The sequence below is a fragment of the Typopeltis vanoorti genome, chromosome 3 (assembly GCF_054136105.1).
Source record: "Typopeltis vanoorti isolate ZY-2024b chromosome 3, IOZ_Tvanoo_1.0, whole genome shotgun sequence".
Lineage (NCBI taxonomy): Eukaryota > Metazoa > Arthropoda > Arachnida > Uropygi > Thelyphonidae > Typopeltis > Typopeltis vanoorti.
This window is the reverse complement of record NC_143551.1, coordinates 127687469-127708635: the sequence shown is the minus strand read 5'-3', so window position 1 is coordinate 127708635 and position 21167 is coordinate 127687469. Positions and strand designations below refer to the sequence as shown.

Here is a 21167-nt window from a genome sequence, read left to right as displayed (position 1 = left end):
GATTACATAATCCGAGATCCTTAGACTATAGACCATTCAGGACACTTTTCAAGCCTCTTCAAGTCTCTAATAAGAGGGATGCCTCTCATTGGAAGACAAAAATCACTTATTACTTAAAGACATTTATGTTAATGTGGAATTTGAACCAAGACAGCAATTTTATTACGTGAGTTCTCCAGCACTTTTTTATCTATTTTTGGAAGAGGCCAGTATGTGTGACTTCTCCAGCCGGTTTAGTAGAATTGGAGTTTCTGAAATAAAAAATAAATAAAACTTTCACCTCTGTGTGAGAATGACTGGCTTATTCTCTAACCATGCTGCTCTCCTAGGAGGGATTATGACACGACTTTCTATCCAAGAGACAAATGTTGCGTTTGCAGCACGAAAGAACTCCGTCCTATGGAACAGTCATATGCACTGTTCCTCACTGCACTTACACATCGTACTGATGTACCCGAAGTTTGCAACCTCTCCTATATTGGTAAATGTATTAAAAAATATGATGTCCAGTTGCATCAAACTTTCAGAAACATTATCAAAGATATTCATTTATCTTTAATTTTATTTATTTATAGCGTATGATGATATAACGACCGTGAGGCCTCTTTTACAGGGAAGTACGGCACCATCTCAATCCCCAAAAATTTTATCCGGGCTCTGGACGGACATAGCTGACGAATCAGGCCTACGGCTAGGTCTTAAGTATTCTTGACTGTAATTCGTGTGTGTTCAGGGGAGCCGGTTGCTAGAGGATCGAACCCAGGACACTCCTCTCCTAGGCAAATGGTTGCGAAACGCATAGCCACTCTGCTAACCGCGCGGGCATCTTCTTTAATATAAAAGATATATAGATGGTAGCAAAATTATCAAAGTCTATAGATATATATATAGATAATCTTGATCTATCTTACTAAATGCAATCATTCCACCTTTTTCCTACTGAAATTCTTCGATATAATCATATTAGCCTTAGAACAATATTGAATTGCTTAATAAAGAAGCCATAACAGTTACTTTTATAATTATATAATTTTACATAATAAATATAATGCAATGTAAGCGTTTTGTAAACACTTTTCATTAAAATAGTTTATTTCACGCTTCATGCATGACGACCTCTAAGACAGAGTTTCTGGAATCCCTCTATGGCGATAATGTTTTGTAGCATAGCATATTGGAATGGCCTTATTCATGATTTTATGAAAGCTATGTCTTTCGATTTTAATTAGACTAAATTTTAGAACATTCTACTGTTCAAAGTTCTTGAGCTCAAGCCTGATTGATGATTGCAATAGGTTGCTCTTGTTAAATGGATGATTTCCGACCCCCCCTCCCCCTTTTGAGCGACTTAAGCCAAACTCAGATAATTCATTTCTCATAAAATCAGGAGATCTAAACCACGTCTTTTAATCTGTGAACTTGTCTTCTAGAATCGAAAGACTCGTCAAACCTTACGTTCAATAATCCCAAAAGAGTTTGCAGAAATAAAATGGAGTCTTTCCTTTAAACCGATATATTACTAATGTATTTAATAGCTTTGTTGTTTTATAAGTTTTCCCACTACATTTCCGTGCATAAATGTAACAGGTTTCGACATTGTTGATAAATGTATGTGCATATTCTTATAATATTTATTCTTTTAAGTAAATCATTCAGCTCTCTGCGGTTAGTACTCGTTATGCATATATCTTGAGACTGTATCATCTTCAATTGCAGCCTCTATAGGTAATATCTCCAAACACGTCTTTAGCTAGAATGAAAATTTTTCACTATAGAGGTGGGAAGAGAAGGGGATATTATTATTATTATTATTATTATTATTATTATTATTATTATTATTATTATTATTATTATTATTATTATTATTATTATTATTATTATTACGTGACACATCCAGGGAGTCCAAGAACTCATTGTGGAAGGGCACACTATTCTACTTCATTAAATACATCTCATCCTCTCCACTACTACTTAATTCTTCAACTACGACAATACTGCAATCAACGTCATCTATCGCTTACATGTCTGTTCAAAAATTGCTTGCTACCTAATGATGATACAAAACTGATGAAAAAGTCAAGTTGCATATGCCATAATTTTAATATAATGATTAACAGCTTGTTTGCCCAGCAGCTGCAAAACTGGGATAACTTATTTAACTTATCCACTGCTTTGTAGATAGCCGATTATTAAATGAGTGTGGGTGTGTCCAACAATATTGGGAAAGAGATGAGCATCCTGAGGAAACATATGAAAATGCATTCCATTCAACAATATATGGGAAATTAGTTTAAATGGTATTGATTATCGACAGGAAAAAGGTGACTCATAATATTTGTGCATCAGTTAGTCTGCAAAATGTATTTGATTAAAATGTGGTCATTTGATAGATGATTTATTTCATACGGTTATCTAGGTTTTTCCATTTTTCTTTCTTTCATTTTTTTTCTTTTGCTATTCAAAGTCGATACCATTTTCATCTATATTTGAACCACTGTAATAACTGTTTCCTATTTAAATCTTTAATTATGGTTTCTCGGAATTCTAAATGTTCTCTGATTGATGATTCCGGCTATGCTATGTTTATGCTTTTTTGTCATTTTTGTTAAATAAATGAATAAATAATAATGTAACACCTTTTTATTCCCTCATAGGTAGTAGACGAGGCCTTTAAACCCTATCAAGCTTTTAAAGACTGAGTGGGTAGTTCAATCCCCCACCACCACCACCGGTAGCAAATCAGAGATAGCTAGTTCATGTCTATCACTAATTATAGGTGACCACCGATGAACAGAAAAACAAGTGCTGCTATCTCTTGGTACCTAACCCTAACAGGGTATGTTACTGTCAGAAATCATGTGGGTTCTATGGTCCATTTTCTTCTCTTTTCTTAATAGACCATGATTCATTCCCATGAATCTGTTAATTCCCTGTGAGACCTGGCAAGCGCCATCAATTGAAAAACTATTAGAAATATTTCCAGCCTGCTATCATTAATAAAGACTATTATTAATAATAATAAAATAATGATGCTGTCACTTTCATTAATTCCTTCATTCAAAAAGTCGTTAATATTCATTTTCTTGCTTATTTAGAAATATGAAATGAATCGTATACCTTAAATAAGTCTTGCATACACTGCTTGAAAAGAAGTCAACGGACATTCCCATGAACAAGTCGTGCCATGTAAAGCGTCACGTATTCGTGACGATCGTAGCCGGATACGTGACGTTGTCCAGATGTGTCCAGATGAACTGGCTGCAAGAAGGGAACTGACGGAGTTTGAGAGAAGCGTTGTGATAGGATGCCATATTGCAGGACTATCTGTTCGGGAAATTGTCGAAAAATTGGGTCACCCAGGTCAACAATCAGTAACACCATACTGAGATGGAAAGGATGGAAGCGCAGGAAGTCAACTGCAAGTGCTATTCGCATAACCCACCACACACTCACCGAAAGTGACTGTAGGGTGCTAAGAAAGATATGTAAAAAATAAAAATAAAATACAAAACCGCCATTCTTCGGCCGACACTTGAATGCAGAGTACCGCGCAGCGACGGGGACACTAATCTGCACAAAAGCATTCAGAACCGAGGCTCACAACATGGATTTCCATGGTAGGATCGCAATTTGTAAGCCCACATTACCCGAAACAACATGCAGCGTCGTCGTCATCGTCAATGGTACAAAGATCGTGTACAGTGGTACGTGGAAGCTTCGAAAGCTGTGTTATGGAGCGACGAATCACGCTACTCCCTCAACCGAGCAGATGTACTGGTGTGCATGTGGCAGATGCCCGATGAAGGTCTCTTACCAGAGGCAGTAACCCCAACTATGAAGTTCAGAGGTGGTTCTGTTTTTCTTGCCTAGTCTCGGAACCTCTGTTTGTGGTGCCTAGAATATTGAACTCCGAGAAGGATAGGAACATTCTAGACAATGCAATGCAATGCAATCCTTCCTACTTTGTGGTATTTTTACGGAACTACCATTGTTTCTTTCAGCAAGACTTCATAAAGCTGCTGCTGTAACTGCGTGGTTTGTTGACATGAACACTACAACACACTTCACTGGCCTTCACAGATCCCTGATCTCAACCCTATTGCACATCTGTTGGATGAACTGGAGCATCGGGCGAGATCAAGAGGCGTTCTCCCCACAACAGTGCAGGACCTCATTACATGCCTACAGGAAGAATGGTCCATAATTGCTATCGTACTTTTGTGAAAAGTATGCCCAATACAAAAATATGTAGGATTGTTACAGTCATCATAGCTAAAGGAGATCCGACATCTTATTAAGGTGGGCGTCTTAACTGTTTGTTCCTCACAGTACGGCGTCCGTTTACTTCTTTCCAAGCAGTGTATAACGGATGAACGTGGATGATTATTAACTGCTACTATGGATCCTGATTTCCTCAACAAAGGACCAACTTAGGAGATTGGGATTTTCACATCCTGCTGCGAGGCTACTTCCCTGTTTATGAAGACTGGAAATGACTTTAAAAAGTAATATTGGATTCAACAGGAGACCCTGATTACTAACCATTGTTTCACCCTGAAGTCTGGAATACGACGACTGGGCCTGGCGTTATTGGCTCCACCTGATTTGGCGTCAGGCTTTTGAGTGCGAAATCAGAATATCCAATTTTGGATATTCTGATTTACAAAGGTATTTTAATGTCTGACATCAAAGTAGGAAGAAAAATTGAGCAAGTGAACATACGCCAAACTAACTCAACACAGCAGTTGCGATCCGTAGTGCAAGTGATCAGAATGCACAATCCATTGCAGGAACTGTCCACTACTACACCATGCACAAGGTCTCTCTGTACAAAATAAAGAACACTTCCTTTACGCTGTTCAAAAGAAACTGATAAAAAAAAATCAGCTAAAGCCTTTTTATTCCCGTTTACAGGAGTATATAGGCCATTTAGCCCTATCTAACTTTTGGAGACTGAGTGGGCAGTTTAATCTCCACTGGTACCCAATCAGAGACAGATGGCCCAAGGCTATCACTAATTAAGCGGTACGCAGTGAAGAGAAACGGCTCAAATGTGCCGCCATCTCGTGGTCCCTAGCCCTAACACAATATATTTAATGTCTGAAATAATGTTGGTTCTACGGTCGATTTTCTTGAGTTTACAGGACGAAAAACCAGAGTTTCCGGGAGAAAAAACCTGCTTGCCCATGCCAGAGATCGACTAACTCGGGAACCGGTCGAAAAAAGGCTTAGAAAAATTTCCTCTAGTCGCCGACTAGACTCGAAACCAAGTCTTCCTTCGTGCGGCCAAGCGCGGAGGTGTGCAAACGCCACATCCGCTGAGCTACACAGGCTCAAGAAACTGATAGTGGTTGTTTTAATTATTGGAAAAGAATCTCACCAGGTCCGATTATTTGAGAATCTAGTTGCCAATGGTAGAAAGACAGGCTTAAGTAAAAGTTTGGGACATGTTTTTAAGGACCACCCTTGCACTCTGAACACCAGTAGACTAATCCTTAACAAGGTTTGCTACAGTCCTTCCCAGATGAAAACGCAGTATCACACACACATACCAGGCCACTGAACTAGAATTTTTCATTTAATACCATGTTGAACCTCCTTTAGCCCGAATTACAGCACATATGCGGTTTGACATACATTCCACAAGGTGTTAGATTGCATCTACGTCTATAACATACCAGCCGTTCACTAGGCAGTCCTTTAATTGGCTCAGATTTGACGGAAGAGGAGTTTGCTCCTGGAACTGTTTTTCTAGCATGCCTCATACTTACATTCTCAATGGAGTTCAGATCCGGACTTTGTGCTAGCCAGGAAAGATGGAGAAAGCCACGTCTTGCTTGCTGAACCAAAGCTGAACAATTCTTGCGCGATGGACAGTAGCATTGTCGTCCATGAGTTACTGTTGAATAAAAAGTTAACATTGCAGGACAGACTTAAGCGGCAGCAATGTTCATATATTCCTTGGAAGACACTCGACCTTCCAGCAATATTAAGAGAACCGTTCTGTACTAACAGAACATGTCCAACATCATAACACCACATCCAGAACCTTGAGTTGTGTATAAAAGGTAAGCTGGGTTCATTGCTTCATGGGACTCTCGCTAAACGCTCTGCCTACCGTCACTACAGAACACAGTTTACCCTGCCTCTTCAGACCACATGACTTTTTCCCAGTCTTTCAGTGTCCAGTGACGGTGTTCCTGACACCAGTGTAGACGAACTTTTCGGTTCTTCCCTGAAATCAGGTTTCCATATAGGCATACAACTGCCAATACCAACCCTCTTCAATTCCTTGCACATAGTTCTATAAAACATGAGTTGGGAACAGCTTTATACGCTGCGTAAATCACGTTTACGTATATTTGCATAAAGGTTTCTAATTTCAGTGGCCGACATGTGTAGCTTTCATGTTGCTGGTGAATGTGCAGATGAAGACAATCGTCCCTAATTTATTTAGATTATTCAATAGGAAAGCTCGATTGATCCATTATTGTTTTTTCCATAACATAACGTCTCTCTCTCTCTCTTTCTGTGTGTGTGTGTGTGTGTGTGTGTGTGTGTGTGTGTGTGTGTGTGTGTGTGTGTGTGTGTGTGTGTGTGTGTGTGTGTGTGTGTGTGTGTGTGTGTGTGTGTGTGTGTGTGTGTGTGTGTGTGTGTGTGTGTGTGTGTGTGTGTGTGTGTGTGTGTTGTAGCCGAAGCCTCTTAACCGAAATAAAAAAAACATTTTTTAACAAATCAGATTCAAAGACCTTTTTCATTCATTTTTAGTGTAATGGTTTTCTGTTTAGTAATAAAAAAATAAATTTGTATTGTATATAAGATGAAAATTAGGTAACAGTGTTTTTTTTTTTCATTTGGCAAACCATTGCACAAATCGATTGGATTTGCTCTGATCATGTGGACGTCATTAATATATATATATATATGTTAAAGATACCAAGCAATTTTATAAGCTGTTTTTTGATCCTTTTTTCCCAAGTAAGCAAACAAACAGACAAGTAAGTCAAGTTTACGGCTGCACGTAGTGCAACATTAGACAACTCGTTGTAAAGGTGGAGTAAGGTCTGATCACTTTCCTTTAAATTTTCCCTTTGTCTGTTTGCTTACTTGGGGAAAAGGATTAAAAACCTAGCTTATAAAATTGTTTGGTATCTTTAACATAATATATACCCAAGGTAAAAAACTTTCTTCATCTTACTCTCATTCTGAGAGTTTTATTTAATGAGCTCAAAGCACCTGATGGCAACTTGTTTAGGTAAAATATTTATGAGCTCTGTATTACTTCACACTTGGCATTTTTTTAATTCTAGCTCTCACTGATGAGACCTCAATAAAGGTCGAAACCGGTCTAGGTAGTGGCCGTTACCTTAATGTATAGCATCATACATCACTGTATGTAACTACTTTAGTGTGTTACAATTCTTCTTGCTACATTTTCAGGGAAAAAACATTCTTACTAATTCGTCTTTTTCCTGTCGATAAATTAATTGTAATCTTAAATGAAGGACTTCGTTGCTTTTATATTCTTCATGTTCAGGTAATAAATCTATTAAATTCACAAACGAATTTGATGATACTATGGCAGAGCACTACCCTTAGTAAATAATCAGTTTTAATAAATAAATACATGTGAATTCCTGGTGTTCGTGGAAAAATGAAAACACATTTGCATTGCATATTTTATTTTACTTCATTGTTATGGGAAAATTAAATGAATACATTTACACAGGCAGAAAAGACATTCAGTTTCAATTATTCATTGCAATTATATAGAGAGTATTCCTTCTCTAAGAATTTTAAAATTATAGTACTAGCCATTAGGTTTAGAAAACAATAAAAGTATTGAAGAATCTAGATGATTTAGTAATTTTATGCATCGTTATTGTTAATGACATTTCAGAGGAAATATCTGTTAGTAGATTAGAGTGATTATAACTGCAAGGAAATAAATGGGTTATTTTCTTCAAACACTGGATTCCATGTTTTGGAAACCTGAAAAATAAAATATTATGAATTCATATTTTTATTTGAAATCACAATTATTATTATTATTATTATTATTATTATTATTATTATTATTATTATTATTATTATTATTATTATTATCATTATTATTATTATCTTCGAAGTCACCCAAAATAATCTAATATACCATGAATTCTCCATTAAATACCATTTTAACATTAAATACAAGAGGATATGCGACGTTGCTGCGAAACAGTTTTATCCTATAATATATCCTTGACGACAGTTCAGAAATGCTGCAGGAAAATAACATATGCGCTGTACAAAAGTCTAACCTTACGTGAGCATTAGCATGAGAGCTTTCCTTCCGTGTTAGGAGTCACACTTGGTATTCATCTCGTTAGCACACTAAATCTACAAATCATTGCTACCTTTCCAGGTCATAAAATCTATCCCTGCACCAAACTCGTAGACAGAAGAAACTTCACTTAACGCATATATGATTCTAATCCCACTGTGGGCATTCGTCTTTGTGAATGCTTTTAGGTAGAAGATATGCAGATATATTTGAAGCTAAGTAACTCGAAACAAATTTCTGGATTTCATCTAAATAACCTTGAAACTGCGAACTAAGAACACCTCCTTCTAGTAGGAGACTTTAATTGCACCACGGTTCCTATAACATACAAAAAAACAATACTGCAGGGTCAGGCACTAGTTCAACTTCTCTATGAAATGATCAATGACCTCAAATTTTCCAACGTATGCAAATACCAAAATACATCTATATAAAAAAGAACTTCGAGTGAAAAGCATACGGAGATCCTAAGAGGGTGTTATATCGCATTTAATCACGTCGTATCCTTAGTAAGTGACATCACAAGTATCAGACCACGGCTCTGTTCTCTTCAATCTCTCCTTTTGGATAGAACAAATCATACACATCGAACATAGTGGATGGTCAACAACCGCCATCTATAGAACACAAAATCAGCTCAATGAACTAAATTCATGCTCTTGTCAGAAATATGTCCATGTCACATTCAATCACTAACTAGTAGTCACTCTTCAAGACTAAAAACTTAAGATATTCACACAGAAGTAGTCCGTATGAATATCCTAATTGGAGAAGGTTGAGAATACTTATCAGATCCCATCCGCTCCTAAACCAGATTGTTTAGGTTCAAAATACATTAGATCCCATCGGAAGGATCTGATATGTATTATCAACCAAACCAATGAAAGAACATACATACCTTTAACACTCGATCGCTTGAGAAAGCCTTTGACCACACGGTATATTCTGACTTGTTCAGCTCCTAGCAAACCTACGGTTTCAGCCCCATCACCAAAATGCTGCCATATATTAGATGAATAAAACAAGGGTGTGTATTATCTGTCTTTCTTTATGCAGTTGTGCAGATCACATACACAACCCAGTGAAGATGGTCCTTCATATTTTTCCCATTAATCACTGCATTGACATCATTAGCCTAGACTAATAGTTTACCAACAGGATAATTTCTCATATATACAAATGCATTATGATCAGTATCGTGCCTCAGAAGCTAAAGTAAATGCCCACAAAATACCAGCGTGTGCTTTGGTAATTGTTAAGGCGGAATCAGTTTCCTACACTTGGTCACTGGACTGATTAAAGAAATCACTACCTTGTAATCTACTCAGAGAATACATTCCATAGTAATCCAACCTTCAAGCACGTACTAAGAAAATGGGATTCAGCACAATCCCGAGCATCTATTAGAGAAAGGGTAGTAATCATCAACAAATAAATATTACTGTCCGCTGGCATCAGTTAAAGATTCTAACTCTTTCCTGAGATTTATAAAAAGATAGATAAATAAATAAATAAAATGGAATAAAATTACAGTTAGGAATGGTTTTCATCAACCAAGTTTTGTCTGCTTCTTCAGAGGAAGAAGATTAAAGATTGGTATTGATTGAAATTTATTATTTTTATCATAACATTGAAATATGTAAACTAGGCTGAACAGATAAGCATTATTGAATCTACCTTTCAGATATCCACTTCTGAAGTCGCATTCAACTGTATGTTCCCAAGCAGGCCTTACGAACAAACAGCAGATCTAATACCCATAAAATTTGTTGCTATCTTCATTGCAATCCAGTAATCTCTTGGTGACACACTCTTCCAACACGCAAAAGGTGTGCACAGTATTAATATAATCGTCGAAGCAAGCAGGTTCTTCGGGGAATTCTTTATCATGTCAACAAATGCCCTTTTTAGGGATCTATCTTACTATAAGAGACCATAAAACTAATGCAGACGTACAATATAGAATGTGACACAATGACTTTCCACTCCTATCTTATTACGGACATTTAAGCCTGACCTATCGGAGAATTCTCTTTCAGAACTCTTTGGCACATCCATCGAGGGTGTTCTGTTAACACTCTAAGTGACAAACATATAACCAAGTGATCCGTTCGTCTCTGGAAAGTACAGCTCTAACTTGCTGCCGTTTGTACTCAGATGAATATCTCAATCTCATTCATGTATAATCATGAGACTATCAAGTTCACAATTATCTTCTCATGGCTATGAATGCAGTAATAAAAAACCTCTGTCTCGACACACACTACAGCAGACACACGACACCATCAATAAGACAGGCAGCTGACCATCTACTCTTAGCCTTTAAACAGAAGTTGAGAAACCGTCTGCTCCTAGATCATCACCATAGTAAGAATATAATGGAATCTCTCTCTCTCTCCCCTCTTCACATAATTTTTAGAATGACAACAATTCATGCCGATACTTATAATAACTTGCTACGGAGATTTTTTTCAAAGAGGAAAACACTTCAATCTCCAGTATAATAAGAAAGCAGCCCAACCTTTTGAGTTAGAAGCCGAGAAACTACGGTCATTTAGAAACAGTTTTTTTTTTCCTTCTTCTTATTCATGGAAAACTGGCAGTGAGAATTCTGTGAGACATTCTTTCTCGAATCCTCCCATAGCTTTTGCAAAAATCCATGTGATGTTGGCATTTGGGAATCAGCTCTAACAGATGGACATCATGAAATTTACTTTTTCGAATGACTGTATGTGTAAGAATATCGAAAGGTGATCTTCAAGCATCCATAGCAGATGTAGTTTGCCCATCATTTCTCTACAATCCGGTAATTCCGCTTATGTCTTCCATCACGAATAACGTTTACAGCCCTTTGATCAAATGCTCGCACCAAGAAACCAGATAATGTTTTACCATCCCAGAAACATCGATTGACGAGAAGTTATCTTACTAGAGCAGAGCCATCAAACCTAACGCTGATATAGAATATATACGATGAAGAATATGGCACAATGCCCTTCCCACTCCTACCTTGCTACACAAATTAAAATCACAATGATCAGAGTTCTCTTCGGTGACCAAACAGAAACCTCTCTATGGACTATCTTGAATATCTTGCAAATACTTTATTTTTTAATTGATTATTCCGTTTGTCTGGAAAAAACTGCAAGTCTCACCTGTGCCTACTTTCGCTCTGAAGATGAACAGTGCGACCTTATTTACACACAGTCAGTCAATCAATAAGTCCACGATGAGTGTTTGGATTCCATGGAGCTGCCGTATAATAATTAATAATAATAATAACAACTGGTCGCCAAATTTGCAATTGTTTTTTAATCACAACCAACTACCTTAAGTTGGTTGTGATTAAAATGATTAAAAAACATTAAAATGATCAACTGGGACAACCAAAAAATAAATGAATTAAAGCATATTTAATGGAATGTAATAGCATCCTGTTAGGATCGACTTACTATAGCAAGATATCGATCTTTGGATTACGACATACATTTATCTACAACCTCTTCCTTATGTTCAATATCTTCAGCTGTGTGCTGTAAAAAATAAAATCATGAAATAAAATAAAATAAAATTTTATATAATCGAGACATTTCAGGAACTTCCAAATTAAGCAAACATATGAAATTAAAGTTTATTTTCAGGTGGTAAGATGTTACTCAAAAATTCCTGGAATGACTCAACCGACTGTTGCTGATTTCGCAACAAGACTTGCTGCAATTTTTCAACAACAACAACTATTGTTGTTGTTGTTGAAATATTGCTTGCAGGCTTCAGGAAGACTTTCAAGTGCCACTGCTGCAGCTTACAGCGGTCTTGTGTAAATGCCGTCTGCAATTTCCAAATTAGTGATCTCGAAAACAAACGTTCTTAAACGTCCTAGAAATACTTCTAAGATTTGCGCAATGTTGCAACCAGTCATTATCATATGCCGGTAGAACATCATAAATTATCATACCTGACACTTTGTTTTCTTTGTTTGTGTGTGAAAGAGTCATATATGAGCAATGAAATTCGTTCTGGGAATTTAAATGATCACTAAACAATATTAATTAGATGTCTTTGCTGTTTGAGGAGAGCTAATAGCCGAAAACAATTTGCAAACGGATTACTTTGAAGAAAAAAAAGAAACCCCAAAGTTCTGCTCCAGGATTGCTGGAAACTCATGCTGATCGATCGATCAGGTGAGGCTGAGCGATCTGCGTGTTTGCAATGCAGTCTAATTCCAAAATTTATATCAAAGACCTAATTTTTCGAAACAATTAGCTCCACATAAAACATGAAACCTTGGTAATACTGATAAACTCTTCTCAATAGGGAAGAAAATATGCTGGTAGGCTTCCACGTAATGCATTTCCAAGCTTTTGTTGCCTTAATGACATCTAACTAATCAACAAGCCGATTTGCATAATGTACATTGCAATTATAATTACATTTCAACAGATTTATTGAAATTTAACTGTACCGATGGCACTGATGTGCTATACTCCAATCGATTATATGTGTGTGTGTGTGTGTGTGTGTGTGTGTGTGCGTGCGTGTGCGTGCGTGTGCGTGCGTGTGCGTGCGTGTGTGTGTGCGTGTGTGTGTGCGTGCGTGTGCGTGCGTGTGTGTGTGCGTGTGTGCGTGCGTGCGTGCACGCCTAAATATTTCGACGACGCCTACTTATCCAGCAAGAAACAAGGTCACAGAAAATTCTCCGATTTTATAAAATCTAACCCTGTTGTGCAACATTTTCATTGTGCATTTTTTGCTATAATTCTCAAAATGCAGTGTCACTTTCGGTTATTTCCGTTTGGACTTTTATCAGTGGTTACCTCGAAGGGTTAACAATATGCTGCGAAACACCGCAATGCAAGAATATTGGAGTACCCAATGTGCCAATAGATTGCACTCGTTTTCTCGAAAGACTGTCATTTCATACTCCATAATTCGCAGTTAATGTTACTGAGCATGGCTTTCGTTTCAGTTCAGAATTATAGTTATTTTTACCGTTGCCATCTATTCAAAGAAATTCAAATATCATTCAAAAATAGGATAAAGTCCCAGTCTGTTCCAATGTAATTTGAAACAAAACTTGTCTATAAGGGAAAAATGGTGAAATTCATATACCTTTAGAATTTTCTCACATCAGACTTTGAAAATAAGTAATAGAGGGTTTATATGGTATTTTTTAGTAAGGTTAATAAGTTTACAATATATATACTGACGTTATTCCCTAATTTTTCGAAGCAAATTTCATTCTTGCGCTTATGCTTTTGTATATTTTTATTTCTATTTTAATTGCACGTCATGTTGTGTACTCACATTATTTTTTATCTTGCAGATTATGTGCTTTTATTAAAGAATAAACAGGTCATCATTTCTAAATTATTGTTCATTTCATTATTTTTTGTAACTGCCACAAAATGAAGTAATCAATAGGAAGTGTAAATAAATCTAAACATTTAGAAAATAAATATTCGTTTTAATGTTATCTCGCAAATCCAAAATATCTGTCTACGTTCGTTCCTCATTCGCTAGAAAGAAAGAAAGTTCCAGGACAGTGAATGTCCGTCGGCTAATCATAATTCTCTTGTAAATAGTGTAAGATTATAACAATTCTTTAAAAATGTATTACTTACCCCTTCAGTCAGACACTCTACCAACTGAAATAAAAAAAGAAAGCCATTCTATTAGCCTTCAATTTTAGTTTTCACAATACATGTAAAGAAATAACACATTTATAATATAATAAACCATAACCCTATGGAATAATATTTACACATGGTTTCTAAAAACTTTCTTAGACTAAATGGTCTTATGCTTTCTAAATAAAACAATCATGAAAATGATCGCAGATAATAATAAAAAACACCTTTTGTAATAGCGATCACAGCACATAAGCCATTTATGATTTATATGCTGTAATCAGTGGAATAAAGGCACAAGCTAAGATAGCTGAAAATGCAGCCATGCAAACGTGACGGAAGTATGTGAATAACGTACAGCAGCCCACGTAATCAATACTAAAATCCAAACGATGTTTAAAAAAAATTAAAATTAACTTTGGAGAATTGTTTTAAAGACAGAAATTTCTCATTAAGGAAATACCTTAGTCATCAGATTAGAGTGATGGAGCAAGAATTCACTTGTAGAAATGTTCCAAAAAGAAATAACACTTGTGTAAGACTTCAATCTTCTTCCAATAAATCTTGTGTTTAGACGATATAGAATGTGCTGCAAATCCAGATTGTGCTTGGTTGTTGGAATTTAATATAATTTTGATGTTGTTCGCGAGGAATACATGCTTGCTGCAGAACATACTATGTCTTCTAAAGACAGTATTATTTGGAGCTGTGAAGCTTTGCTCCATTTCTCTAATCTACATCAATGGATAAAGTTTCCCTTTATAAGAAATTATTATTTAAAACATTTAAATTATATTTTTTTAATATAATTATTTTTTTAAACATCGTTAGAACTTTATCTCAGATTGGACAATGTAGTCTTATATTATTTAACTTTTATCACATTTTTCGTATCTTCAGTTGTGTTTACTTGTGCCCTTATTTCATCTTTACATTTACACTGAGGATGTCTTTGATACCTGGGCGAAAGTTTTATATGAAATAAATCATTTCACATAATTTTCCGTTATTTCACTTTAATAAAGACAAATGAAAACATTGATGTCAGAAACATTTCGAATAATATAATATAATGGTCAGGATAATCACATTTGTGCTTCATATCATATAAAATATTCGAATATTTAGAGTGAGAATTATTCTTTATTTTCAGTTAGGAAGTTTTCATGCGAGTGTAACTTGTATATCCACATATACATTATACGGAAATTTGCTTATTAGAGGGAGGGAGAAACGTCTTTCTTCCTCCCTCTAGTCACCACACCGACATCTTTTGTAACATCAAAGTCTAGAAATTGGAAAACACTGAGCTAAGAATATTTCTTTGTGCTGATTTTAAATTTCGATTGTAAATGATCTGCTAAACTACTTTGTGTTGCACTTCGTGAAGCGGGAGAAACGCTCAAAAAACAGCATATGCTAAATTAGTAGGAGTATTCCCTTATTATGTAATAACCAAATATGTAGTAGTAGTCCCTAAAATATTAAATCCAAATATTATAAGCCCACTTATAATCTGTCTTCATAAAGAACAAATCGGTGGATCAATGCTAAATAAAGGACCTAGCTTCTGTCAGGTCGGTTGTCTAGACTAAGAACCACAGATATGAAAGTTCTGAGAAAAATTAGGATCTGAAAAGATGACATCAATGATAGAATCACATTAAAATGAAGATAGTAAAAGGGATCTTTACATTTTTATCTCTGAAGAATGTATGTAGAAGTAATTTATGAAACAGAATGGTTGGCAAAAAAAGGTGTTTAACCTCTGGAAAAAGACACAGAGGTTAATAAGTCCTACAAGGAACTATAATTATCAGTAGTGCCTTAGAGTATAATGGAAATATTGGACAAATGACAAATTAATTTGGAAGAAAATTTGATAGGGCTAATAATCATGTAAGCTTAATTATGTGGGTAATGCCATAATGCCCTGTATACACCCTTTGGAAACTGTATCAAAAACTATGATAATCATGATAATAATAATAATAATTATAATTATTATTATTATAGAGGGCGCTGTGTAGGCATACGAAAGGGCGCACGGTGATATCGCTGCTCCTGTTTTTCATAATTTCAAAGTAGTTTTAACTCCTGTTTTTAATTACAAAGTGTTCTCAAGTAACTCTACTTGTCACGCCCAAGACAGTGATATAAAATTTACCGAAATCGGCTAAGAAGAAACCAAATTTTTAAGTGCTGAAAAGTGAACAGAGAGGACCGTGGTCAACAACGAGCGAAGAACAAAGGACGTCGCCATCTTTACTATCACACTACAGTTGCTCAAGGGAAGAAAGGTGAGTCATTATCCTACTTATCCTATATAATGGGACAACAAAGAATTGAAGATGGGGTTTTTATGTGAACTTTTTTATGAAACTGCTTTCTTACAGAAAGCGGTTGTATTAACGACGACTTAGGTTGGAAAGAAGTTCTGGTCGGTATAGGAAACGAAGAATATTTATAAGGATTTTTCAACTGAAGGTGAGTTAACCGATCTCATACGAAGGATTTTCCTCAAAGAAACCGTGATTTTCATGATTTTCATCCCACAATTTAGATGAATGGCGAGAGCAGGCAGTTAACAGGCAGCACGCACTGACTTTACAGTCTTCATTGCTTCATATAATTGAGATTGATCGTAGTTGTTGAAACTGTATATGAAGTTCAGCTAAAAATAACAGGTGTCATTTAGATGCCTTTAAGCGGGGGGGTGCACATAATGTATGTTTGTGTTAAGACCATGAATTAGATATATATGTGGAAGGGTTTTTTATATGGATTTTGTTGTTTGTCTGTGTATTTTTAGTAAATAAAAGGTTTCGCAGCTTTTTTAAGTATGATGATACAGAGATACACGGCATAAATCATAAATAAAAGTTTTATACATGGTAGGATATGAACTGTGAACCTTCACTTTGTTATCATTGGATGGTAGATGAGTTTCATTATCCGGTGGGGAATCACTAGCTGGATTACTGAAAAGGTGTTGGAGGTGGCTTATGACAATGCCATGTTTGGTCAAGAAGGATTCTCTGTTTCTGTTACAAGATTTTTATTTACGATTTTATGATTCATTTCATAAAAATAATACAAACTATCATAAAACAACAAAAATGCATAAGAAAATATCATAAGAAACAAATAATAACAAAAAACTCCTTTCATAGCTACTTCACTGTAGATAACTGCAATGATCTAGCCCGATTTACAATGGAGCTGAGTCAAAATGACATAAAAATAAGTCATTTTGAAAAAACACAGGCTTGATTTAAACGCTTCTTAATTTTTTGTCAGAATTCGATACACAGCGCGAAACATTGTAAAATATAGTGCCCTAAATGAGTTATGAAGAAAGAAGAATTTGTTACATCTACATTTGTTCTAAGTAAAAAAGTTCTTTTATAGTTTTATCTCAAAGAAAGGGAATTGAAGTTTTTTTTTAATTTATGCAAAACGAATAAAATTCCATACAGTAAAAGTGTCTTTTACAATGCGAACGATAATGCTTAAAATAACCTTGCATGTACAGCATTCGTATGATGGACCGTGTGTTATTCCTTCCCACAACTTCACATGCAAGTGATTTTTTTTTTTTTCGAAGCAAGAATTCCTTGGAAAGTGGTAACAAAATATAAAACGTATTGAAAACATGTTTTATTTAATAGGTCGTTATATTTCCTCGTTAAATTCGTAAATTCCAAGAAACGACAGCCTTTATAAAAGCATCATTGTTATCATCGATTAAAGAGATCAAAAAGTTAATGATAAAGTTCAATAAACATTACATAGCTCTCCGAGATTATTTCTCCTTAAAAATCAGTTATTCGTGTAATGAACAACTTGACTTTGGTTGTACTATTAATCGATCTTTTTTTTATTGCTAAGTCAATATTTCAAATAACTACCTTTAAATTTCACTATGAACTATTGCACTTTCACTGAAAAAGTGTTTTTTTTTGTTTTGTTTGTTTCAATTTAATTAAATATTGTATGGATTAAATTATACCTCTTCATTCCAACCATGCTCGCACATATGTTCTGCAAGTTCTCCATGGTGAAACTCTTTTCCAAGATGTTTCTCGGTGCATTCGTTTATTCTCTCTTTTGTCTGTAATTAAGATCAAGAATTCAATCATTTAGAAGATATTACATACAAAAAATATGATTTCTTGTGTACTTGTAATTATAATAATTTGTAATAAAACATTTGTTTGAAACTTTCATCACTTTGGTAGTCTGATTTGCTTGCTACTTACCAGTTGGTTGAATGATCATTTTACATAATCTCACATGCTCTTCGTAGCTATTATATTATATTATTACACCACACCTCCAGGGAGTCCAAGGACTCATCGAAGGAGGGCATCAACTCTACAACTCCTTGTCTTACTACCCCACCAGCCTTCATCATCTAACACCAACGCCATCTACCACCGCCGCTAGTACTTTCACAGACAATCAGAAACATCTATGCCCACGGCGGGATTCGCACCCGCAGCCTTTTGGCTGGAGGGCGGATGCGCTAACCACTCGGACAACCAGGCCGACCATATTAGTTCTTATCAATCACATTTCATAATTTTTACGGAATTAAAACTGTCGGCAGCGAATGTTTCTTATCATTTTTACATAACGGTGTTATATTGTGTATAAAAAACTTGCAGCGACAACTGATTGTTGCTTCACGGCAGCCATTTTATGTTTTTACATTTTATGTAAATCTTCCGTCATCATGAATCCATCCGTAATAATCGTTCTCCGCAAATATATCTACCCTCTATTTTCCTATTATTTGTCTCTGCTGTTGGTCGATCGTTTTCTAATGGATATCATCTCTCTCTCTCATGCACGCACGCACACACACACACCCACACACACACACACACACACACACTTCAGTCCACCTTCTTCTAGGTCTTTCTAGGTCCTTCTCATCACGTGTCCCCAAAATCGAGGTTTTCCTTCTTAGTCCATCACTAACAGTTTTTCTCTTTGAAATATTCTGAATAATTGCAGGCTAATTAGTTTAGCATTTTAAATACATTCAAAAATTTTAAATTCAAATGTCTCCAATTAAATTTACACGACTGGAGCTATCATGTAGCAGCTTAAGAGTTTCTCAGTATGCCAGATAATTTGTTAAACCTTTATGAGAATTCGCTGATCAAAATTCATGAACACACACCGTCGCGTGTCCAATTTCGGTTGGGCGTGCTGTTGTGGCTTATGCAACCCGTACTACAAAATTTACTTCAGTTTGACCGTGTGGTTGCATTTTTAACGATGCATGAAAATTTTAAGACAGCACAGTACACATTTAAATTGGTCTAATGCAATTAATTGTAGTAATAACTTAGAATACTTTAATTTAGCAATTAATTGTAACAAGATGTACGCAGAAAGGTTGGGGTATAATGTGTTTGTTTTAAGATACTGAATATTAGAAAATAATAATGAAGGGGAATGTTATATTTGGTTCATATATATGAATTACTCAAAGGTACAAAATTTGGAAGAGGAGGACGCGGCTTACCTCCTCCGAATACAATACTGTTTCCCATTGTAAATATGGGCAAAAAATTATAAATTTATCGAAAATTATATATTAAAAACTTGTATATTATTATGTAAAAATTTGTCTGCCACGTCAGTTCACACTTCCTTCGCAAAACAGATGAAACTCAGAAAACAAAAACAGCAACTCATGACAAATGACAACGTTCAATTGAATTAGTTGACAAAATAACCAATCACAGCCTCTAGGTGCTATTCTCTAAGAGCTCACCGTGCCTCTCCTTCTGAGCGGTTACTAGAACGCTAAGAATTTGACCCACTGAGCCATCTGTACATCTTTTCAAAAGGCTTAAAGGTGTATGTATTTTGAACGCACACCCGGGCTATTAACGTGAATGTGATGCAATGTTTACGTTTGAAAAAGTATCCATTTCTTCCCTATATGTGTGTGTGGGGGGGGAAGATACGAGGATATAGTTCATCTACATCATAATCATATGAACATTTAGTAACACAGACTCGCAAATCAAACATATTTAGCTATCTGAAAATATCTAAAACCCAAAATTTATCTTATATGATTGGGTTTTCCTGGTAAACACGATGGCTTAAAAAAAATTAAAAAAAAAAAAACATTTGAAGCGAGAAATCCGCAAAGTTTTGGAAGTGCGGTGCAACTTTTTTTATGTTCCGTTAAAAAAACATAAAATGAAGAGTTTTGGATAAAATATAATTTTAATCAAAATTAAGTGGATATTGAATACCACATTATTTCTTAGCCGAATAAGAAACTCAAAAATAGGAAATCTAATTTAAGTGTTTCATGCCGAATATAGAAAACTATATAAAGTTCGGCGAGTCCAAGCAACAGTCAACACTAGCATTGCACTACCAGGTGTTGGCTGACGCTTGAACTCGCCGAACTTTATATAGTTTTCTATATTCCGCATGAAACTCTTAGATTAGATTTCCTATCTTTGAGTTTCTTATTCGGCTAAGAAATAATGTGGTATTCAATATCCACTTAATTTTGAATAATTTTACTTCGCCGAAGTGAAGCCTGTTGGCTCTTATTTCAGTAAAAATATGATTTTATAGTTTTGAAAATAATAATAACTAAATTATTAAGTAAATTTATTAAATATCACATTCCTTAGGGGAAATACTGTAATAAATTTCAGGGTTTTTTTTTTAATATTTTGTTTAGTATTTTAATACCTATTATAGTTTCTTTTAATTTTATCAAATATAAAGAAATTGAAACAAAAATATTGTTCGCTGTTGTACATATGCATCAGTAAATGCAATCACCCTTTCGTATAAAGTACACAAAAAAAAATACCACAAACTTTCGCGGACACTTGGTTCTGTTATGCATTTCGTTAAAGGGACTTGGAGACTTCTAATGAAAAAAAAAACAATCCGATCTCTAATATTTAACACGATAGTTCTGGTCCTAAAGGTACATTACGAAGATTGTCATACAATGTCTTATCAATTGACAAATCTTCCCCCAAACCAAGCAAAAATGCTTTCATTTAGTTTTCTAGCAACCAAGCAAGAGTATTCTTGATTTCAGTACCATTGAAAAGGAAACATTTTCTAACTTACTTCTTCTGATTCCTCCTTTCTGATACATTCCACTACATGTTCTCTGGCTTCTTTGTCCAGTTCTGAAAGAGAAAAAAAATATTTTC

At 35.4% G+C, this 21167-nt stretch overlaps 1 protein-coding gene across 2 annotated transcripts in view; it reads right to left on the bottom strand.

Annotated features, from left to right (window-relative positions):
• Nucleotides 1-7671: 7671 nt before the first annotated feature.
• LOC150108548 (uncharacterized) overlaps nt 7672-21167 on the bottom strand; it is a 60041-nt gene continuing 46545 nt past the window's right edge. For both annotated transcript variants that reach the window (XM_090415976.1, XM_090415975.1), the window contains exons 2-6: nt 21082-21143; nt 17963-18064; nt 13945-13968; nt 11776-11856; nt 7672-7992 (exon numbers count right to left, since the gene is read on the bottom strand). In XM_090415976.1, the coding sequence (XP_090272102.1) occupies nt 11800-11856; nt 13945-13968; nt 17963-18064; nt 21082-21143 (245 nt within the window). In that variant the 3' untranslated portion in view covers nt 7672-7992; nt 11776-11799. The remainder of the gene's footprint in view (nt 7993-11775; nt 11857-13944; nt 13969-17962; nt 18065-21081; nt 21144-21167) is intronic.